This window comes from Podarcis tiliguerta (genome assembly GCF_965153285.1).
Source record: "Podarcis tiliguerta genome assembly, chromosome: 12".
NCBI classification, from domain to species: Eukaryota; Metazoa; Chordata; class Lepidosauria; order Squamata; family Lacertidae; genus Podarcis; species Podarcis tiliguerta.
Genome location: NC_139545.1, coordinates 46,570,523 through 46,595,399, shown reverse-complemented (window position 1 = coordinate 46,595,399; position 24,877 = coordinate 46,570,523). Strand labels below are relative to the sequence as shown.

Here is a 24,877-nt window from a genome sequence, read left to right as displayed (position 1 = left end):
TATGCACAGGTAGGCTTCTATTCCATAGGTACTTTCACATATAGACCTTAGATTAGCATAGGCTGGTATTCTTGCCACATTATTGTCTAACCTGTGCTTGGCCTTTCCCTTTGCAGCCAAAACCACTCCTCGAAAGACCACCTCCATACCTTCCAACATTTCTCCAATGAAAATAGGGACATCCTGGTCAATCATCATCATCATCATCATCATCATCATCATCATCATCACCATCATCATAGTTTTACCCTGCCCATCTGACTGGGTTGCCCCAGCCATTCTGGGGGGTTTCCAACATATATAAAACCATCATAAAACATGGAACACCTAAAACTTCCCTATACAGGGCTGCTTTCAGATGAGTTCCAAAGGTAGCATAGTTTTACCTATCTTCTTAGCTTAGGGGGTCACATAACTCTATACCCTCCAACATTTCTCCAATGAAAGTAAGGACTTCCTAAGGAAATGCGGGACATTCTGGGATCAAATCCGAAACTAGGACGGCTTCTGTAAATCTTTCTGGGTCATTTGACCAGCATGACTAAACTGCTTCTGGCGCAACAGAACACCGTGACAGAAGCCAGAACGCATGGAAACACCATTTACCTTCCCGCCGCAGTGGTACCTATTTATCTACTTGCACTGGTGTGTTTTTGAACTGCTAGGTTGGCAGGGGCTGGGACAGAGCAACAGGAGCTCACCCCGTTGCGGGGATTTGAACTGTCGACCTTCCGATCGGCAAGCCCAAGAGGCTCTGTGGTTTGGACCACAGCGCCGCCTGCATCCCAGTCTTGGGTCAGTAACTGTCTCTCAGCCTAACCTACATCACAGAGTACGAGTAAGACGAATATGGGATACCACCTGCTGCCCTCCTGAGTTCCATGGAGAAAGGTAAGGATTAATATATATATATATATATATATATATATATATATATATTTAAAAGGCTCCAAACAAACAGGACAAACTAGACCTGTTATGTGCACATTAATGGTCATTAAAAAAACCACAGAACATTTTAATAAACTCTTAGTATTACAGTATGGAGAATGCAAATGGTATGGTTTTGATAGAACTGATCTAGCAATGCTGGTGGCAAGACTGGGTCATCCGAACCAAGGGTTCTACCCTTTTTATCAGTATGTGTGAAGGTTGAAATCTCATGGGACTTACATAATAAGACACCGTGACACGACTGTGAATACTTGCTGTTTGTGATACTGTTACTAATTTTCTTTGAGCCGCAATACACAGCCGCATTATACCTTGAAGACGTGTTTTCACAATTATGTGCTATGCTTCAAATTTCCTCGCTTAATTACATCAGCGCAGATAATAATCTTGCAGTCTTGTCTCCAGGAGGCACACACTCATTTGTAGAAAAAAAAACTCCCTGCTCTGTAACCTTCTAGCACAGATGCCAGTTCAGAAAAGCAATCCCATTGACTTCAGTAAAATCAGAATTGCATCTGGAAAGCTGCTAACCTGTTTAAATGCCCGAGGGTTAATTACTTTTCCCACAAACACCCCAATCCTAAACACATTATCTGGAAGCAAGCGCTATCGATTTCAGTAGAATTTACCTCCAGGTAAGTCTGCTAAGGTTGCTGCCTTTGAATTACGTGCTTAGCTATATATGTCAAGGAACAATTTCTTACGTCAGGGAGCTTTCCTTCCGAACACATGAAATAAGACAGGCATATGTCATGACTTGAAGTATGAAGCACAATAAATAAAAGACTTGAACTGCATTTTTAAATGCACTGCTCATGCATACATGCGTAAATTTGGTGCACGTGTTAAACATATATGTACAACATAGATGTAGCACAAGTAATCGCAGACTTTTATGTTCATGCATTTGCTTGTTTATATTATGTACATCCCGCTTCTTAAACGAAATCGAAGTGGTTTACATAAAACATTGAAATAAATGTTTTATGTTGAAGTAAAAAAGACACTAGTTAAATCCAGCAGAAAACAGATTATCTAATTAAAAGAGGAACAACCCCCTGTCTTTCCTCCCCACTTCAGTGTATAGAGACTGCATCTCTGCCCACTGTTTGTTCACCAGCTGCATTCTCCCCAAGAACGTCCACCTTGCAAATAAAAAATGCAGCAAGAACTCTGTATCCCTGACATTGTAAAAACTCCCTTTAAACCTTGCCTGGGATTAAGTCTCCTTTAACCAAACAAGATGTGCTTTTTAGAGTCAATCCTCATTGGCAGCTGTTTGCATGTTTCTCCCACTTTTAAATGGCAGCCATTGCCACTGGGACCCTGATCTTTGGAAGCAATAATTTCAAATAGCGGCTTATACCGTACTTTTGTCAGGATCAACAGTGAAGGGAGCAGAGGGCCGTCTCCCATGCATGTGATAGTCCTAAACCTGGCCAGTCCCCTTTATCTGCTATTCACCACAATTGCAAGTGTTTTTTGAGCATCACATACAGTTTGGCCATTAGTAAGCATGCACAGGATAGGACTTCAAAGCTCCCAGATGTGGCTGCTTGTTGTTTCACTACAATGCAAGAAACTCTGGATGTGGAATAGCTGGAAGGCATGTAGGGCTGCGGTGACTTTCCTTTGGGTGGTCAGAGCCTCCAATATACCACAGATGCTTTCAGACATCCTTGCAATCTCAGCTTATTATCTGGAGCTCTTGATCCACCTATCACAATGAATTCCTGACTATCAAGAGCACTTTATCTCTTACATATGCAAGGGTACAATTGATGGGTCCACTTCCTGTCCCTGTTGAATTTCTCTGCCACTCTCTCACACAGACACTGCTTGGTTTTCAGGCAAGTCATGTTCTAGGTTGCATTGCAACTGAAATAAAGGTTGCTATTCTATTGCGATCTGAGGACAGGCCTTCCGTAACCTAGACAACGTAAGTGTGCATGCTATCGAGTCATTTAGAAGTAAAAATATTACAAGGGACACCTGAACAGTATAAGAGGAACAGTGGGGATTCCCCTATCTCTCGGAGGGGAATAAACTTCTGTAGAAATGGTAAAAGTGGCTTGCTACTTCTTTGTAAAAATAACACCAGAATTTACAATCTGGTGTAATTCATGGAAAGTTCTGGAAAACCTTCATTAATAAATGATGAGCAGGGTTGTGTTTTGATTTTTTTTTTTTTTTTTTTGCCTAGTGATGTGATGTGATGATAATGACTTAGAAAAGTGTTATATTTATACTTAAAAAAAAATAGCAGTTCACAAGCAGGCTCATCTACATATTGGAAGGACAAATACATCAAATTTAGGTCCCTGCGGATCTTGAGATGAAACAGAACTTGAGTGAAACCAGGTGGGAATAATCAGACACATCAATTGCTTTGTTCGTCCTAGGGGATTTTGCTCCTGACATACTACAAAGCTAGGAAATCTATTTCTTAAAGGCCACACAGATTTACTCATATGGTAGGTGGAATGTGATATTGTATTATGACAGATACAACAGTCTAATAATCAGAATTTTTAAAAGGCCCTTAGGATGATTAACACAGTTCACATACGAACATCCGCAAGATCTAGGATCTTATAAAATAACAAATCAAGCATTTTAGATAATGACATGTACTGCAGTCACCTACCTCCCCCATGCCAATCTGCAAAATTTTCAGTCCTGTTGCTTTTTCAAGCTTGTCTTTGTTGTCAGCTGTTAGGAAAATTAAAGAACGGCAGAGTTAAAGGAAAGTTGAGAATGAAAGGATTTTGCATCATACGCTTTCATCACTGCTGAGATGCCAAATGTTTTCCCACATTCATCCACACAGAATCCCTGTCAGTTGGATTATTTCAGTTTTACAGAGGTGGGATGAAGAATCAAAATGTGCCCTCAGCTAATCATTTAAACCACAGCTGAACATTTGAACCTGGACTCAAGTTCTTAGACCAACTGGCTATAATCGTCACATAGGATTACATAAACCAAGAAACAGAGTTTTAAACTAATTAATAGGGTTCATATCCTGTCCATCAGATCACCTCAGGTCAGATAACAATATATAAACCAAAATCATAGAATTTCCACAAATGGTTCTATATATAGGTATCAGCACTCAAAAGTCCTAGAGGCAGACGAATGTTTTCTTCTGGGTTCTTCAGCCAGGGAGCCATTACTAAGAAGTAGTATGACCCACAGGGCTTTGCAGCTAGTATCAGAGTCCATCCACTTATTGGGTCATATGAACACAATCAATTTAAAGCACATGTCTTCTCCTCAAAATTACTGGTACTATAGTTGGTAAAGGGTGCTAGGAACTGTAGTTCTGTGAGGGATAAACTACAGTTCCTAGGAGGTGTTTTTTTTGGGGGGGGAGCCATATGTTTTAAAATGTGTGCTAAATGTACTTTGAAGTACATCTCAGGTGTGCTCCTGAGACTTCAGTCCTCATGCAATCAGTTGCTGGACCACATGGGTCTGCTGGTGTTCTTGCATATCTGGTAGATATCAGATAAAGCTGCTGATTTTATACACCAGGGTCAATCATACTGCTGGTCAGGGGTTCTGGTGATTTTAGATGAGGTGTCCAGCCTGCTCTGCACTGAATTGCACTCTTCCTAAAGTAACAAGTCTCACACTTGAAAGGCATTCCTGAATGTAGTGTTGCTCTTGGGTCAAGAGGTGATGGCAATGGCCATCTCTGTATGGTTCATCAATTGCATCCATTCTTAAAGAAATTAGACCTGGCCACAGCCTTTCAAAACTTAGTTACTTCATTGGATTGGAATCCTATTTAATGCTCTATTCCAGCATTCAAAAGAGAGGACAAACTGTGTACACCAGTCTCGCCCCTCCTGACTGCAGGCAGGATTCTAAGTTTCTGTCATTGCTGGTTCATCCTTGATCATATTTTATTTTACTTCGTTATTGTGGGATATACCATATCTAGCCTCATCAACACGCTTAACTCTACTTAATTCATGAAGGGGTTAAGACCATAGAATAAGCTGTCCTGCCAGGCTTAGCTAGGTCACTTACTGTCACCTTGGAAGGGTTACCAAACTCTTTGTTCTCTCCCTTTCCACTGTGAACTCAACCAGTAAAGACATCTAAGCTGGATGCTCCACGCTTACAATGCATGGCTTTAGCAAGCCATCTTTGTCATTCCATAGAAATAATTTAGAAACATTTACCACTTTGAAACTAAGCTAGGTTTTGCTGCCTGTGCTTTGTTGCTGCTGTATGGAAAAGCACATAAATCTGACGTCTGAAGAGTTTGTCAGTAAACTTACCAAACATATGGTCTCTTTCTTTACTAAGATAAATGGAGAGTTTTGAAAGTGACTTAGAAAGGGATACTGTAAAGGTCTAACAACCTGTATTTCCACGCTTTACTTTACTACATGTGCTGTGATTTTAAAATCTCTGCTGAGGCTCTCTCACCAAAGAGTACTTGCCCTAAACCTCATCTAGGGAATTCCCCTTTTATTATGCCATTTCTAGTATTTATTCTTTTAACCAAATTACAAATGCTAAAACCCAACAGTTATATTGCTTTACCCTAATGTAACGTAAGCTACCTTAGGTGGTTGTTTTAATATAAGAAAGTAAATAAATAATGAAAGCATGTACAGTGGTACCTTGGTTTAAGAACAGCTTAGTTTATGAACAACTTGAATTAAGAACACTGCATACCCGGAAGTAGGTGTTTTGGTTTGTGAACTTTGCCTTGGAATAAGAACATGTTCTGCTTCCTGTTGAGTGTGTTCCATCTGTAAATTGAGTCCCCCACTGCTATGGGAAAGCATGCCTTGGTTTAAGAATGCTTTGGTTTAAGAACGGACTTCCGGAATGGATTAAGTTAATAAACCAAGGTACCCCTGTATATGCCCCACCTCATGTGGAGGTACTTGTTCATTGAATCACGCCCTCATTGAAATCTGTTTAGGTCAGAAGACTACTGTCAGCCCCATATTCTTGCAACAAATCACATGGAGGTTCATTCAGGTGACAATCCTGTTCATTTCTTTCTGGGGGTGGGGATGGCCCCAGTGTCTAAAGATATGAAATTTGCCACGACAATCCAGCTCTTTGCCCATTTCTACCAGTCTTCTTAATCCCATAAACTTTTGAACACTCCCCTTGCATTCTTGTTCTTGCACTTATTTCTAGTGCTTCAGAAATGTTTCCCTCTCTTTGCTTTCAAGCATGCTCAAGAGCTTTCCTGGACTGCAGCCTAGAAGTGTAGATTGATAGATAATTCAATTCAGTATTGCTATTTAGTTATTTATATAGTGCTTCACGCATTCAAAGAATCAACTAACATCAGTCCATTTATTTATCCTTACAATTCCCCAGAGAGATAGCTAAGTAAATATTATTAAATCCCCTTTGTACAAAGAGAAGGGCAAACTGAGGCAAAGACGTGACTCTGCTCTCCCTAGCTGCTCAGAATCAATGCTGGGATGGGGATTAAGATGCAAGCCTTGTTGAGAGAATAATGATTTCAATGTGTAAACGCCTACGCATTTCTTGCAGTATATATAAATGCATTTTCATCTACATCAGTGATCCCATTGGTTTGGTACATGTACTAAACAACTTAGTTTTTTTACGTACTGGAATAATTAAAAAGGTGCACTCAAATCCCATCGGTTTCAAGTTTGATGTGTAAAGTGAACGTTGTCTCCAATATGTTATATATACGTCAGCAAAATACTGCAACCTGAATACGCTCTGTTTCACAGATATTACACAAATTTATAAGAAAATGGAAGTTATCTGCCAATACTATGTATCTAGTTATACATAGTTCCTACCAGACAAAGCAAGCCTTGGACAAAATTTTAGGCCTTCCACCATGGCCATAAAGAAAACACACGATATTGAGGTGTTTTCCTGCCAATTTACCCCTCAAATCAGATAAACCTGACAAAAGAAGAAAACCTAACATAATCACAGGCTGTGGTGTTTGACACTCCCATGACAATTGCTGTAAGAGCTCTGGCTTCTGCATGGAACTTTCCTAGTCACTGATGCCAGTGCTGACAGGTTACTGAATGTTTATGAACATGCCTAGTGTGCAGTATTTTACAAGACAAGGCCGAGAAGCAGATGAGGGTGTGGGAAAACATTGCTCCTCTGCTGTGCTCATCAAACTACTGGTCATTTGCTAAATCAATATATGAATGCTGATTATGGAGATGTGTGCTATTGGTATGTGTCAATAGTGTGTCTGAGTACTGAGTAAAAGCTGGAATAGGTCCATGTGTAAACTGGGGAGCGTACAAAGAGAAAATGGAGACCGAGAAAATATTATCCAGAGAACGACATGAGTGAGTTCACATGAGTCTCCAGTTGCCATATATGTACAGTGGTACCTCAGGTTACATACGCTTCAGGTTACATACGCTTCAGGTTACAGACTCCGCTAACCCAGAAATAGTGCTTCAGGTTAAGAACTTTGCTTCAGGATGAGAACAGAAATCGTGCTCTGGCAGTGCGGCAGCAGCAGGAGGCCCCATTAGCTAAAGTGGTGCTTCAGGTTAAGAACAGTTTCAGGTTAAGAACGGACCTCTGGAATGAATTAAGTACTTAACCCGAGGTACCACTGTATTAGTAATCAATTACATATTAGAACAACATATTAAAAACTTCAGATATTCAAGCCGCCTCAAGCACCATTTATATTTTACACTCAGAGCAGTTAACGTGAAGTAATCTCAATAACTTAATTCACATGAGCCCTGTGAGGAAAGTCAAATTCAGAGATACTGACTTGCCCTATTCCTGGGTCATCCTTCTTTGAACATCTTTGAGTGAGCTTCACACCTAAATGGATATTTTTCATGACCAAACCTAATATTCTAGCCTTTATACTGCATTTCACTAACTGAAATATAGCAGTAGTTTCCATACTTTTTCATACCTTGACAATAAACATTCCCAAACATCCAGGACCTAGATCGGATGTTCCTTTAAGTCCCTTGTTCTGTATTAGTTTATGCCTCCTGTTTCCTTTTTCTACCCAATAAACTAGAAGTACATCTTGTCTGGGCTTGCTGCAGCGAGAATATGGACTCAGATAGACTGGTAAAGAAAAAGCAATTTATATGCGTTGTATATGCGATAGAACATTGTGCCACCAGGTGGCGATGTGGAGTCCCATCTTTCTCTGCCTGTTTTCCCTGTTTAAATTTACAATGCTTTAAACTGAAACGCTTCTCTGATGTGTCTAGACCCAGCTCATATTGATGGAAGTAATAATGGCAATTCGTGTTCCTTCATTATTATGAATTGATGGTTTGAAGTCCTTGTAAGGCAGAAGTGAAGATAAATGACACCTGTTACACCTTTTAGGAGGTGTTCAAATCAAGATTACCTTGGCATTATCAAAACAAAGTGTAGTGTGCCGGATTTAATGTCTGCAGTCCCCAAAATGAAGGGTTTAATGCTGCTGGTAGTGACACTATAGATTACCTTGGGAAATTTTATCCCCTTCCTGTAAGAAATAAAAAGTGTTGCGAAAGAGATCGGGGGTGGGCTTTACCAATCCTTTCATAGTGTGGATATATTATGCAAATCTGTGTTGAGATGTCAAAAACTACAGATTTATTCATTCGGATAGAAAATCTAAGGTAAAATGCAGAACACAACCAAATTTTTCATAAACGTATCTTGTGGAAAAATGAAAACCACACCCTTTTAAAATTCTTTAAATGATCTATAGCATGTTAAAAGCATGTGCACAATTTTCACAACACGCATTAAGTTTTGGTGTGGCAATCCTGATTTGTATCGATAACTGTGAGGAGAAAAAATGGACAGTATTCAGTTAAGGCTGCAGTCCTCAACACATTTGCTAAGATACTAAGTCACACTGGACATAGTAGAACATCTGAAGAAATATGCATAGAAGTGGGTTCATCAGGCATTTTTTAAAAAGAGGATTATAAGGTATGAAAACAGCTGTGTGCAGATTTGTGAGCTGAAATTTTGCTCTCTGCTCAAATGTCAAAGTCATCTTGGGAAACAATTACTTACAGAATTCATGGTTAAAAAAAAAGAAAACAAACAAAAACAGAACCGTAGAAATACACCTGTACTATATAACATTTCCCTCAACTATTTAAAATATAACGAAGATAGCACACATTGCAAGGGAAGATGCAAATTTTTTTTTTAAATGAGCTGCTATTTTAAGGAAAGGCAATGAACAACATATGAATTCCTTTTTTAAAAAATCTCCCCATGAGACAAAAGGGTTTCTGAACACACAAAAAGAAGTCCATTAAAATTAAATTCGGTAGATGAAGGATATGCAAATTACCTGAAGAAGTGGAACCCTATAATATTCTCAAAATTCGGCAATAGTCTATTTAATTAGTATTTTAATTTATCAGAATAATTCTTTGCACTTGACAATTCCATATAATTAAGCACGTAGCTACAGTGGAATAATATCGCCTGCTCGCTTTATACCAGTTATTTTAACCTGGAAGAATATGTAGAAGTTTCTTCTGTGATCTAAATTACAATGGGGACAACTTAATGGCTTTGCTCTATTAAGCGGCACGACTGGAGGGTTACTGAGTGTTCAGAGAGGTAGAGGTTGACACAGCACAGGGCCTTGGATCTGACTAAAGGAGAGATGAGGCACTTTCTGAACAACGTAATTTATTTCAGTGGCGTGTGGGAGACGGGTGGAGAGAAACCATTTCACGACAAAAAACAGCCGAAATCCTTAAACTACATCAGAATATGCAGCAGACTTCAATGAGACTGCATAAAAAGAGAGAGCGAGAGAGAGGGCTGAGACATTCTTCAGTGGCTAATGCAAATGCCATTAGCAGACTGGCTCTCGTAGGTTAAGAATGCATTTATTTCTGTTTCACTGCCAAAGACGAGCCTTCCGTTGGGTTGGGATAGATGACCGTTACAGCCCTTCCAGCTGTACTGCCATTTTATGAAAGGAGGAGATGGCTTAATGTTTGGTAACCACATCAAGCGATGCATCATTAGGCAACTTTTGGGTACTAAGACTCTGGGTCACGATGCCAAAGAGGAGCTTTCTGCCAGACCTCTTAATCTGTCAAAACAATTCAATTTAAGCACTGCTGACTTACTTGTTTGCTTTAGCCTATGTCTGAATTCACACTCTTCACTATAAAAGCGAAAAATAGGGTTTGAAATGAGAGAAAGAAACCACTGACATTTCAGCATCCTATGGGCGTTTACCTTGCAGGAGAAGTTGAAATGTTAGGTATATTTGCTCCTTTGGAATAAATAGTTGACATTTGTATAGTCCACTTCTTCCTCTCATATGAAGATATGAAACTGCTTCACAAACATCAAATAAGTTTGTGGTGACATTGGGTGGTAAATGTAATTTAGCTAATATCCATTTGCCTTGCTAATTTTTAATACAAACAGGTAGGTCTGTTTAGGTAAGGCGAATGGATAAAACACAGTCATTCAGAGACGGGTAATTAAAAGCAAAAATACAACAACAACACATTGGTTTGAGTGGCTTCTTCTCAAGCAGGGGTCATCAGTTTGGTGCCCGCAAAAAGGCTCAGTAAATATCCCCTCAAAAATGCACAATACATGAGAGAGTGTTTGCTCTCCTGCTCAGTTACTCAGCCTCCGTTTGCTCAGGCTCTCCTACATTAAACCTGCCTCCCCCAAACACTCTGACATTTCACTGGATGCCAAGATTGGACGCCAACTCCACCTCGCATGGGAAAGCGATAAAAAACTTCTCTTTTTGTGAGCAAGTGTGGTGGAGTAAGAAGGGGAAGCATGCAAGAACCATTTTGTGGTCTAGTCTTGGTTTTTCCTCTTGGTGGCCATTTTGTAGTATGCCACACCCCCTACGGCAGCCATTTTATGACTGGCACCCACAGGACTTCCTCGGACTTCCTAATGTTCCTACTGACCAAAAAGGCTGGCAGTCCCTACCCTAGAGAAATAGGTACCACCATAGGAGTGTAGTATCAATGGATTTTATCCCATTTGTACCTCCCAAACATCTTGAGGGCCCCAAGTTCCACATCCCAGGTTTAAAGCATTTGTAAAATTGCTCCAGCCAGTGTCTGGGGTGGAAAAAAAGGCTGAGAAGCAGGAAGCTGGCACAAGAAGAGTGAAATTAGGAAGATTTGTAGTAGTGTAGACAGCAGACGAAGTTCAGGGTGATGGGGACATAGACCATACCTGGACCAGGCAGTGCCAAGGCTTATGGCTGGTCCTATTAACAAATGGTCATAGTTACAGTCAGTATAAATGATTAGATTTCTCATAATGTGACTTGTTTCCCTCTGCCATCCTGTTCCTTTTGGGCATAGCACATTTGGTCTTTGCTTTATTTCCAATTTCAACGCTATACTAGAGAGATTAATAATTTAAAAACCACCGCCAACGAGCTATATGTTACAGACATTGAAGTGACAATGCGGCTGACTTAAATGGTCAGGCGCAACACTGAAATGCTTCCTTTTTCCATATCCAAAGGGATTATTTGTCAAAGACGAGGCCAAAAGGTTGCAGAGAAAAGCTATCTTTGCCCCTCCTTTTCCATTCAAACGCAGGGAAATATGCAAGACCTTTATCGCTCACTTGTCTCTTTTCTAATCTCTGGCAAACCTGCAATGAAAACGGTGGCACAAAAAGGCTAAGCTGCACAGTAATAATAGTGACAGCCTTGTAAATGTTATGTCAAATCCAATTTTCAAGTCATTTTTCAAGTGATTTTAATTAGATATTGTTTCAATCTCTTTTGCATTAATATAATTTTTCATAGCAACGTCTCACCCTCCAGTCTATTGGAAGTATTTCCCCACCCCCCATCTGTATCTTGACGCCTTGAGTAATTTAAAATGGGGTTTTTGTTTACAGCAATTTTCACTGTACTGGTCCCATAAAGGCCACTACATCCAGTAAAACTGACACAGGAAAGGCAGAATTAAGGCTTCTTTTGCTGATCTCAGTGGAGCTTGTAATTTAGCTCTTCTGGAGACATGACAAGCACTGTGAAGGCTACAAGTAGATAATATAAGATTTGTATCACTAGTTTCACATCAGCATTTTACTTCACTTACAACTACCACTGATTAAAGAAATCCCATTTGTATTAGGTTTAGCTAGTTAATAAGCTATCATAGAATCACAGAATTGTAGAGTTGGAAGGGACCGCAAGGGTCATCTAGTCCAACCCCCTGCTATGCAGGAATCTCAACTAAAGCATCCCTGACAGATGGCCATCCAACCTCTGCTTAAAAACCTCAAATGAGGGAGAGTCCACCACCTTCTGAGAGAGCCTGTTCCACTGTCGAACAGCTCTTACTGTCAGAAAGTTCTTCCTGATGTTTAGTCAGAATTTCATTCCTCATAACTTGAAGTCATTGGTTTGCGTCCCACCCTCCAGAGCAGGACAAAACAAGCTTGCTCCATCTTCCATGTGACAGTCCTTTTGATATCTGAAGATGGCTAGGATATCTCCTCTCAGTCTCCTCTTATCCATGCTCAACACACCCAGCTCCCTCAATTGTTCCTCATGAGGCTTGGTTTCCAGACCCTTGATCATCTTGGTCACCCTCTACTAGAGGCACATGTTCCAGCTTGTCAATGTCATTCTTCAACTGTAATGCCCAGAACTGGACACAGTACTCCAGGTCTAACTAAGGCAGTCAGCCAGCTACAAATCCACCCTAACAGCTATTTCATCTAGCTCACATTTTATCAGCTTCTCCAGAAGAATATTATGAGGGACTTTATCAAAATCCTTACTGAAATAAAGATACACAACATTCACAGTATTTCCCTGCTTTTGAAACCAACCTTCTTAAATTCCAGAGTGCATGTCCATCTGCACTCAGCTTTCCCTTTCCTGTGTATAATGAAACCTAAGAGTACCTCATCATTTCTTCCCAAGGTTCCCAGTTCTTTCACTTTATTGACCAGTTCCTCCCTGTTGGTGAGGAACTGGGTCCTAGAGAAATGATCCCCTTGTTGCTTCTTCAAGCTTCTGGGAAATGAAATTGTCAGTGAGGCAATGGAGGAATTTGTTGGACCTTACATTCTTGATAGCATTTGAGTTCCAACAGATCTCAGAGTACTTGAAGTCTCCCATATCGACTATATCTCTCCTTTTAAAATGTTTGGTAACCTGCTGTAGGAAGGTAATAATGGAATAACGAATGGTTTAGTTTATGTAAAATATGCAGGGATTTATGTTATGCAAAACGAACCACAGGAAGAGAAGAAGGGATATTATTGATGTTTTAAGGTTGTTTTAAGGTTGCTTAAACGAATATTAAATGAATATTCTAAATTGTAAAACAGAATATTTAATAAAAAAAAACCACATACACAAACACACATCCTACAAAAACAAAATTGCTTAATGGTCACTAGGTCTTCCCCTGTTGAGTTGGAGTTCACCCATGACAGCTATAAATAACACAGCAAAATACTGCTAAAGCCTGTTATGGCAAGAGCCTCCTTTGTGCAATTCTCTTCTGTGTAGGCCCTTCTACCTGCTGTGGAGTAGCAGTCCCGTAATGCTTGCCTGATGGGTCAGACTACCACAGAGGATGAAGTACAGGCATTGTAAGTATTGCTGGTGGCTGAAAAGGATTTGAGGCTGCTTTGAGGAGGGTGGCGGAAGCAATGGCGTTCTTTAGTTGCTCCAGCCCCCACCAGCGCCAGAACCCCCCAAGGCTGCAGCATCTGAGAGAAAGCAGTGCACACTCCTTGGTAACACAGAATGGACTGCAAAGGACGTCTGGCCGAAGAATGGAGTCAGGAAACTCACTTTTATCTACAGAACCACATCCTTCGAGGTAGTTTACATCGATTTCACAGCTGGTTTTCCAATCCAGAGCTGCTTACATTAGGGGGATGAAACTGTATGTACTTGGATTGCTCAAGTCTGAACAAAAATACAAAAGGTGAATGGGAGTGGAATGACATCTTCTGCCTGCAAAACCAGTTTGAGTTAGACTGCATTTCTATGTTTAACATCCTGCATTCCTCTAGTAGCGGCCTGGATCTGTAAAATACAATTTTACAGAGGGTATAAGAAACCTGCTGAAAAAATACAGCTTTACTGATTATATTTGTTAGTACCTTTCATCGCAAAAGTGGCCTAAAGCTTTACTTTACATTAAAGCTAATGAAAACAAACACAACCAATAAAAGTCCAAAACCACATTAATACAGATAAAAGGTGGGTCTTACATATCCCACCCCATGAAAATAGCCCAAAATATCCCTGTAAATGCTCAGTTAAAATCATCACTAATGCACTATTTAAAATATAAATTGTATTGAATTGCCACAAAGACCAGAAGCAGAGGAAGAAAATTGGAAGACCCAGAAGAGACTTATTCAAGGCTGGAAGTTTCACTTCCCAAGAAGTGGTCTAAAAACCCAGCTGATGATATTTCAGATTGGTCTATTCAGATTGTTCTGCAAAATTGTTCTGTTCAAAGGCTGTTCAATCAGCACCTTCGCAATAAGACTGGAATATGCCTTTTTGCTTACTATTATACATAAATATATTTCTACTTTGGAGAGGTCAGTTATACATCTAGACCAGCCTTCCACAACCTGGTGCTTTCTCCAGATGTTGTCGGACTCCATGCTCATTGACCACTGCCAGTGGCCATGCAATGGCCAGTGTTCAGGACTGCAGTCCAACAACTAAAGGGCTGATCTGGGCAACAGCATGCATTTAAAAATGCACTGCACCTTCTTTGAAAAACAACAAATTTTAATGAACACCTCTCCACCCACCCCCAGCAAAAAAGAAAAAAGAAAAAGGCCACATCTGTTTCAATATTGTATTTAGCTGTTGATCTGTTCCACATCAAATAAAGCCTCCTTTTCTGGGTCCATTTTAGTAATAACCTAGCCTATTGTTTGTTGTTCATCTGCAGGCAGCCTCCTGGCACAACCAGAAGCAGCCAGAGTTGGGGAAACATTTGCAATATTTCAACTGACTGGTTTACTAAATCATGAGTTACACATTTAATGCACAAGGTCACCCACTTACAAAATCTATTTACTGTGAGAACAGAAATATTTATTGCCAAAGATGCCCCTAGTAACAAGATCTGCCATAAAGCTTTTGGATGAAAATGAAGATGAGTTGCAGTAACATGCTCACTGTTTCTCCAAACACCTGACTATATTCCCCCTCCTTCCCACAGTCTCATCTTAATAAAGACTTAATAAAGAGGCTATTTTGCTGAAGTCAAAAGGATTTACTTCAAATCAGCAGGCAATGAAAAATTCAGTGTAAACGCCTTGTATTTTACACACACACACACACACACACAAACACTTCTTCTTCTTCTGCAATATTGCTTTTGCTATACATTTGTTTGCAAAGCCACCTCCAGCCTCATTTGTTTTTTGACGGTTAGACCACAGAAGGAAGGCCCTATTTCATTCCACTAATTCCAGGGAGCTTTGAATTAAGCTTTAAGCCAGGGAAAGATTCATCTGTAACCAGTGGACAGCAGAAATGCAGGAGCTGACATTGTGGAATCAGCACTCAGGTACCACTAGCATACTAGCTTTAGTAACCAATAGTGGAAGATGGTTGTAGCCTTTAGGACAATTCCCTTCCTTTCACTTAAAGCATTTGAAGAATTCCCCCTCCTCCCTGCCCTCAAGCTGGAGTGGCAAGAGCTCCCCCTCCTGTTTCGAATTAACTTCAATCACTGTTTATTGGTGTAACCTTCAGCTATATGATTGTTGCCCTGTAACCGAAAAGCCACCACGTGTGGATTTTGTTGCGCATTCAAATGAGAAGCATTCCCTTCCAAATCAGAACACACTGCAAACACAAAAGTTTTCTAAATGAAACCAATTATTTTCTGTAAATATTTATACACAGAGATAAGGAAAGACAGCTATGGAAGAGAGACACTAAGGGGAAAGGCTATTGTTCGTTCCATTTCCACATAATGCCAAACCACAGGGAGGTTTATTGGTTTGGGGGGGCGGTTCTTGCTTTTTTCTTGAATTTTATGTTTTTATATTGTATCTTATGTTGTGAACTGCCCCAAGAGCTACAGTTGAATATTGGTATACAACTTTATCAGTAAATAAATAAATATACCCCAAGCTTCTACCCTCTCTCTCCCACCTTGAACATTCCACTTAGTTACTTCCTGGCTCAATAACCAGCAAATTATGGTTTGTGCTGGCTGGCTTCCAAAACAATTTTTCAATCCATGGTTTGAATCAATTTGCAATCCTAGTTTAGAGGGAAAGCACAATCACACCTTGTCATTTTGGATGTACCAGTTTAGAATCTATGCTCACATTCACATCAGAAGATTCCCTCCAATGCGTTCAGCGGAGTCCACGTGAACATTGTTAATCAGACTCGGCGTAGGCGGACTTTGGGCTCTCAGATTTCAGTGGTGTCCTGTGTGATGCTAAAATCTGGTGTGGCCCCCCTCTCTCATGCTGTTCTACAGCATTGTTGTGGCACCCCCTCTCCCTAAACCAGGAGAGGCATGAAGGGGGCGAAGCATAAGTTAGCTCAGACTGCTTGGTTGAAACCATGGAGAGGAGGAGATTTAGGCAGCTGTGGGGAGGTGGGCACTTTCAGTGTCAGCAACGGCTTCATGGGGGCAAGACCTGCTGGAGATGAGTTGCTGTGCACTTCGGCCTGACAATCCTGTGCAGCTCCTATTTTTGCTATTAAAGAGTTAACTGTATCTTGCTCAGTGTGATTTACTGCTGGCTCGCTCCTGTCAGCAACACATGGAAAACTGTACATGCCTTTCCAGTCATAAATGTATTTAAGGACTTAAAGCTTGCTTTGCAACCATATTTCTCAAAGCAGGTAGCAATTCATTTTAAAAAAAAGATCACTAATACCCCAATCCAGCTGTGGAAGTATGTAAAATAAATAAATAAATAAATAACAACTCTGTACAGTATTTACACATGACTGTATTTATGCATGAGAATGTGATTGAGGAAGAACTTTTGAATGTGTACTCCACTCATAGCTGTCAACGTTTCCCTTTTTTTAAGGGAAATTCCCTTATTCCGAATAGGATTCCTCGCAAGAAAAGGGAAAAGTTGACAGCTATGACTCCACTGAAAGTAATGCAGCACTGATATACACCATCCATACTTGGATATGCCTTCAGTTTTACAACCACGGCATGTGGGGACCCTGCTTCCGTGTGCAGATCTCCTTGCCTGGAAAAGCGCACAAAAGTTCAACATTAAAGAGAATGTACAAGAACAGTGCAACACAGGAGACAAAAATCCAGACGAGTTCAGCTCCCAATCACTCACAGGCTTGCATTTGATGAAGGAGCCTCTTGGCTTAGAAAGCTTCAAGTTGTAAACAGATTAATTAGTCTTTAAGGCGCCACAAATCTCTGTATCCTTCAGCGTTTGCATGTATTTATTCCCATACTCATATCTACATTATACATCCAAACATATAGTTTTCTTACCACAGTATGGTAATGACTCTGTGGATCAGCACTACAAATATCAATCATGTACGAAGTGTGCATTTTTTTTTTAACCAACCAGAGAGGATGTCTACTATTATCCCTTGACCCTCATCTTAATGTTCTCTTGCCACATTTCTAAAATATTTATGCCATGCACTGTATTAAATTAGAGCAATTAAGACCACAGTGAGGTTTTATTAATATTTCATCAGAAATATAAGCTAATTGGAATTCCCCTTCTGCTGTTTTTTGTTGATTTGCAGTACACACACTTCTACTGAGTGAGGTAGTAACATGAACTATTCAGTGGTTCAGTTTCCGATTCAACTGTATTTTTCTGTATAGATTGTCTGCAATCAGTGTGAAGGAAGTCTAGAGATGCTGAAAATTTAAAGCAGAGAAGTCAAAGTAGATAGTAGTGCTTCTCACACTCCTTTTAAGATTCCGAGAGACCCAGGAGCCAAATATTCATTAGAAGCCCCTTCCTCCTCAATGCTCAATGAAAAATCCCTAAGGTAGCCAACTAAATAGATCTGCTAGCACAAGGGCTTTTGGCTGTGCAAAACAACAACAACAACAACAACAACAACAACAACAACACATGTTCCCCTTCCTCTCTTTCCCCTAAACACTCCTGTGCCCCCCCCCGGCTCCTAAAGGTGTGAAATGAAGGTTCCAGGCAAGTAAGAAGGGCCTCAGATTATGATCGCTGGGGAGGCGCGGTCCTTGAGGTATTGCAATCCTGAGCCATTTAAAGCTGTATAGGTCAAAACCAACACTTTGATTTGGGTGAGGAAACTAATTGGCAGCCAGTGCAGTCGGGACAGAATCACACTCCCTAAGATTTTGCAAGCTCTTGCCATAAATCAACAGCAATGGGTGGCACGGCAGCAGTGCTGGCAGTGGAGATGGCGGAGGCAGGCAGAGCCAGGAAGCAGTTTCCATTTCGCCTTCAGTGGTGAAGCAGGATGCACTGCGTCTGCTGGTGCTAAACATCTTACAACTCATGTATATATTGCACAGTGCTGCAACACACCCGTGCATTTTCATTGTCTCTGTGTGTGCAATGCTTTGTTGCCCAGAGTCACACCCTGTGACATTTATCAGCCTACACAGAGCGGCAGAAATTCTCCAGAACTAGAAAATTTGACAGCACTAATGCAGAAGACGTGGGCATTGTGCACCCACCCACTCAAGGCTTAACAAAAAGTCATTGAGAAAAATAAAGCTATCTCACTCATTCTGTCCCTCTGTTGGTTCTCCTTCTCTTCCTCTCCTGCTAACCTGCTGCCTGAATGAGTGGCTGAGCAAGGGCAAGCTGCTACTGCTGGCTTTCCCAGTACTGTAGTATGACCAGTAGCTGATCATGTCACACAGCTTCTGCCTTTGCTGCACTACCACCCTGAGTAAACAGCACCCTACCTCTTTGTCTCCTCCCTCTGAAATCTGGATTGGGGCAACACATTAAGGGAAACTATAGAAGCAGCAGGACCAGAGGAGGAGCACATGTTAAGTGTTTAATGTACATCAAAATGGAAAATAACTCTGTAATGTGTCTGTATGTATACTGTGACGTATGGCCTGGAAATTTCCATTGAAGCTAAGGAAGAGTTGAGAAGAGAGCCTCACATTTAATCATTAAGTGGGGCTGTATCTTTGTGGCGTTTACCTTCAACATATGAAAAGGATACCATTACAAGTATATGCGTAGGTTAATCTGTAGGCATCCATCTTGGATGGAATGAGTCTTTGGTCTTAAGCTACTGGAGAGAATGGACATGCTAATCTCTCTCCAGGAAAACAGCCTCAAGCTAATGGAGGCTGGTTTGGAGGAGAGGCAGAGCTTTGATTGAAGAGCCTTGATGGAAGATATTCATAATCTAAGATACTTTATTGTCCTTATTCCATTGTTATATTTTATGGTTGTGTATTTCCTTCTTCCCCGCTAGGCTGAGCATGCATTAATCCTCAATAAATGCGGATACCGTTCCACTGGTGCAGTGGTTGCACATCTCCTTTCCACAACATAATGTCCTGATGCTGATGGACTCCAAATCCCATCAGTCCCGAACAGCATGGGCAACGGGCAGGGATGCAGGGAGCTGAAGTCCAGAAGAGTAACTAGTTCCCTACCCTTGCTATACACACAGGAGTATCTCATTGAGCTCGATGGGATTGACAGCTGTGCTGTGCGTACATGCACAGGATTACACAGTAACTTTATACATACACATACAATACAACTAGGCTTTGACAAGATTTTTTTTTTAAAAAATGAAATAAAAATAGATTCACACTTGCAACAGAGGCTTTTGCATTCTTGGATAGGGCTGTTCCAAAACTGGCAACAGAAATTGCACATAGCCTTCTGCTACTTCCCATGCTCACAGCATTCTGTTCCTTTTTCACGCTGTATTTCTGAATTTTAAAAAAGAAACCTTGGGAAGCTGCCAGAAAATGATCAGACACATATCTCTGTTAACTTCAAAGAGGTCAGACACAAGTGTGAGAACCATGAACTCCGGAGAAAACGTTAAAGAGAGCTGTGAGACACACATCCTGTACCCACACTGGGCCCTTCCGAGATTATAAAGACACAGGGCCTCCGCCATTTTCTGCCCACTTCCTACATGAAACCGGAAGTGCAGTATTAGAAAATGTCCTTGACCTTATCTAAGTATGTGCATTATAAATGAGATATAAATTTAACTATTTTTTCCCCTTGTCGTAAGTCCAAACATAGAGGATACACCAGAGTCCTTTTTACAGAGTTTTAGATTGTGGAGGCTGAGCTCTATTATTCCTTGTTGTAACATTACTAGAGAAGAATGTATCTCAGATATGCTTTTCATCCAGCTAAAATATTTTTCTTCTATGATTTTTAAACATCGTTTTGACTATTGCTAGTGTCAAAGCCAACGGAAGGTAAAATTCTGATAAAGTATTGCAAATACTCAGCGACTCTCTAAATGTTTATAATGCAGTTTGAACTCCAGTTGTTCAAAGTGAAGTCTCGTCTTTGGTATGGAACATAAAGTACTTTAGATAGAAGAGGAGAGCAGCATCAAAGAAAGAACAACTGTTTGATGGCACAAATTGTATGTACTGATTTCACATTTTTTGAAGGCTTCATCTTTACAATTTTTTAAAAACTGGATAGTGCCACTATACTGGTAAGCTATGTCTTTAGGAAAAAATCTAATCTCTGAGAGGTCTATTAGGGGGATACTATCAACAAGCATGAGATGCGGGTGGCGCTGTGGGTTAAACCACAGAGCCTAGGACTTGCTGGTCAGAAGGACGGCGGTTTGAATCCCCGCGACGGGGTGAGCTCCTGCCAACCTAGCAGTTTGAAAGCACATCAAAGTGCAAGTAGATAAATAGGTACCGCTCCGGCGGGAAGGTAAATGGCGTTTCCGTGCACTGCTCTGGTTCGCCAGAAGCGGCTTAGTCATGCTGGCCACATGACCGGGAAGCTGTATGCCGGCTCCCTTGGCCAGTAAAGCGAGATGAGCGCCGCAACCCCAGAGTCGGTCACGACTGGACCTAATGGTCAGGGGTCCCTTTACCTTTACCTTTATCAACAAGCATGGAAAAGCAGTTCACAGATATTATGCAAGTCACTTGGACTGCAGGCTCTATTCCCCAAAGACGTATTGGGCATGCGGTATCAAAAATGTTTCAAAATAGAGATTCTATTAAACTGCATTAATAATGAATGGCCTGTATTAAGCTTTTGTCCCCATTCTAAGCATCATCAACAAAATGCTCTATGACTATGAAGCCCCAGAGCAACCAGTTCAGAGGCAAATTCTAATCCTTCTCTGGGGTTGTTGTTGAGGGTTTTTAAAATTTATTAATAAAAGGATAGTTCTTATCTTATTATTAAATTGCCGTCAAGCATTAAAGACCTTCAAAAGATCTTTAAATGAGTTGAAGGCATTATTGCAACAACAAACTTCTGGTTCCATTTACAAAATGATTACATAATTGGGGACAAGACAAAAACCTGACAGTACAAGTGCCATGGAGCTGAACAGCAGTCCCCCAATGCTATTCTCCAATAAGAGTTGTGTAGGTAGTATCAGAATCACTGGAATATTTTGACTCCACCCCTCAGCCTGCAGAGTAAACCCAGGAGAATATCATGGTCAATTGTTATCGAAAGCCACTGAGAGGTCAAGGAGAATCAACAGGAAAACATTTCCCCTGTCCCTTCTCCTGAAAAAAAAAAGTAATTAACCAGAGCAAACAAGACTGTTTCATTGCTATATCCAGGCCTGATAATCAGCGTCATTCAGGTCCATCTACAGTTGGTCTGCCACTACCCGCTCGATCAGCTCCCCCACCCTCCAAAGTGACATCTGCATCTAAGTAGTAATGATCCAACCTTTGGATTTGCAGTTGGCAGAAACTGAAATTGATTCTGGGGTTGGTTGCAGCTGGGAGCTGAGAAACTAAGGATAAACAGAAGGGGGGAGGGAATCCAGAAGTAGGTAGCTTTGCTGTAGGAAAGAGGATGCTGCAGAACCCAATTATCTACAGCAGGTGTGAGAGGTGTGTGCTGCCAAAGCCGGCATAGATAAAACTCCAGGATCGCTGCCAGTTACAATCTTTTTGATTTATTTACAAAGTTCAAAAGAACATCTCCAGAGCTTCAAAGCATGTCCGACCCTGCCGGCAAAGTTGCTTCGTCTGGTTTTTTTTTAACGTTTTCTTGCCCAACATGCAAGTCGGCGGAAACCCCGCCTCTGATTTCCTCTGTTCAAAGAATAACTAGTTCCGGGCTCGGCCTCCCCCCTCCCTGCCTCCTCTTCGCTGTCAGATGACAGACTACTAATTATCTCTTTTGGCTCTCTATAAGTGCTGGTCTCTCCCCTTAGCTCTTTCCCCGTTTGCCTCTCCCTGACAGCAGGTATGTCCAACTCCCAACAGACTGCGATCTACTCACAGTATATAAAAAAAAAACTGGCAGTGATCTACCCATTGTCGTTGGATGGACCAAAGTTGTTCAGCTTTTTGGGGGAAGGCAAAGTTGTTCAGCATTTTTTAGCATGCCAAAATTGTTTAGCTTTTTTTGGGGGGGGAGGAGATCACTAAGGGGCCAGAGATCCGCTAGGAACACCCCGTGATGTCCCAGTAGATTGCGACCTACCTGTTGGACATGCCTGATCTACAGGACCAGGTGGGGAAAATCTATGAAGAGGAAGAAACTTTAGAGAGTCTACAAGTTCAAGGAGCCATCGTGGAGGAAGGGAAGGATGCTATTTGAATAGTCTACTTGGAGCATCTAAATGCCTAAGGCCATTGCCTAACATAGGTCTTTTATTTATCTGTATACGAACAAGGAGGGGGAAGCATTTTCTCAATGTGTTATGTTCTCGTCCAGGTTCTCATCTGTAGCTTGCCTCTCGTGCTCATTTTGTCTTTCCTATTTGGCCATTTTTTATCCTATACACATTTTCCCAAACAAGATAAAAAATCCATAAATTAGGCTTCCAAAGGACGTTTGTGCCCTATGTCTCTGTCAAGGGTGATCAGAATCAAATGCTTGTTTCTGGAGACAGCTTGTCAGGCAGCACAATTACAAAAGCTCCCAACTCTCCCTACTCTAGCAGATATGGTGCAAGATAGGAAGATGGCTCCTATGGCAGCAACTAGGCAGAGGAACAGTGCCAAACGTATTGATGCATTCTGAAAGGCACACTTAATTAACTGGCACGGTTAATGGTCAAATTCATCAATCACTTATTAGAATTGCTATAGAGATTTGATCATAAGCTAGCTTCCTGGTAGCTTCAGCATTATTTTAAACAATCTGTGTGCATCTCTTGGTTCAGACAAGTATAATGGCAGTAATTTGTTTTGTTTTTGTTAGCCTGGCTAGACTGTGTTTTGCTTCCTGCAATATTTTTTGTTTGTTTTGGTGCACAATGTAAAATGAAAAGTGAATTTGCGAGGACATACGTTGTAGCTACTTCTTCACTTCCTGGTTCTAATATCCATCAATTACTTATTACCACAATTTATATATGCCACTTAACATAGTAGTGTAACCCTCCAACATTCCACCAATTAAAATCGGGACACATGTTTTTCAGTGCCATACTCCCGGGTGTGTTTATTAATTTCTTTGAAGATCATATGGAAATGTGGCGCCCTTGCTGATGGTATGGGAATTTAGATATGGCCACGAAGCCATTCAGTTATTTGTTTCCTAAACATGGTATTTTCTGCACTGTTGTGCAGCCTTCCATGGGAAGAATGCACAATTGAATGCATTTTTAAAGAACCCAAAATTAAAATTAGACACAGCAACGCAAAGTGTTCATACCATTCAGAAGTTGAAGATCAGCCGCTGAGGAACTTTCTAAACTTACTACTGCAGTTGTATTTTTGTGTTAAAAAAAGACAGGATTTTGTTATAATGTGTCACACACCTATTTATTTTACAGTGCACAGTGTTCGTATGTTTGTTTATTTTAAAAGAAACTTATTTGCTCACAGAATAAAAGCTAGAAATAAATTTCCTTCTGTGGATTGGTACTTTATTTTGTACTGGAAAAACAGTCAAGGAACAAATTGCGCAGCCTGTGTAGAATTATCTATGAATAATTTGTGCAAAACAAATATTATGTCTGCCTTTATTACACTCCTGTAAAACAGGACACTACGGATCCCACTTTACAGATAAGGAACCATAATTGAGAAAGAGTAACATACCCAAGTCACAACCTGAGCTTAGCTAAAGGAGTGATTTGTATTTAAATCTCCCAGATCATACTTGATCCTCTGGACTCCCCTATTTATTATTCTGTTATTTGCATATGCATACAGAAGCAGGCAGATCTATTGCCTGATGGGCTGTTAAGGCAGTTTTGTTACTCACCCATTAGCTTTTTAACATTCTTGTCAATGGTGTGGATGTTACTGATGTTACAGAGTTTAAACAATGTCATAGAGTATATAAAATGTGTTCCGTGGTTTTCTTTTTGTGAAAAAGAATACAAGACAGTCAATGATGTTGCTAGGTCAAAACGAGGTATAGTCTAGAATAATTTTAAATTTTAAACTTGAATTATTTGATTGCATATAAGGATACACTCTTAAGGAAATCAGCCCTGAGTGCTCACTGGAAGGACAGATCCTGAAGCTGAGGCTCCAATACTTTGGCCACCTCATGAGAAGAGAAGACTCCCTGGAAAAGACCCTGAGGTTGGGAAAGATGGAGGGCACAAGGAGAAGGGGACGACAGAGGACGAGATGGTTGGACAGTGTTCTTGAAGCTACCAGCATGAGTTTGACCAAACTGCGGGAGGCAGTGGAAGACAGAAGTGCCTGGTGTGCTCTGGTCCATGGGGTCACGGAGAGTCAGACACGACTAAACAACTAAACAACAACAACAAGAAGGATATACTTCCATAGTCTTG

At 40.8% G+C, this 24,877-nt stretch overlaps 1 protein-coding gene and 1 long non-coding RNA gene across 2 annotated transcripts in view; one reads left to right on the top strand and one right to left on the bottom strand.

Moving 5' to 3' along the window:
• PTPRN2 (protein tyrosine phosphatase receptor type N2) overlaps nucleotides 1–24,877 on the bottom strand; it is a 607,197-nt gene that overhangs the window by 267,608 nt on the left and 314,712 nt on the right. Inside the window, exon 12 of the mRNA XM_083406151.1 lies at nucleotides 3,602–3,666. Coding sequence (XP_083262277.1) covers nucleotides 3,602–3,666 — 65 coding nt within the window. The remainder of the gene's footprint in view (nucleotides 1–3,601; nucleotides 3,667–24,877) is intronic.
• Nucleotides 8,118–19,678, top strand: LOC310661166. The gene is made up of 4 exons (XR_014503802.1): nucleotides 8,118–8,213; nucleotides 13,478–13,560; nucleotides 17,793–17,855; nucleotides 19,397–19,678. It is a non-coding gene; the product is annotated as an uncharacterized lncRNA (long non-coding RNA).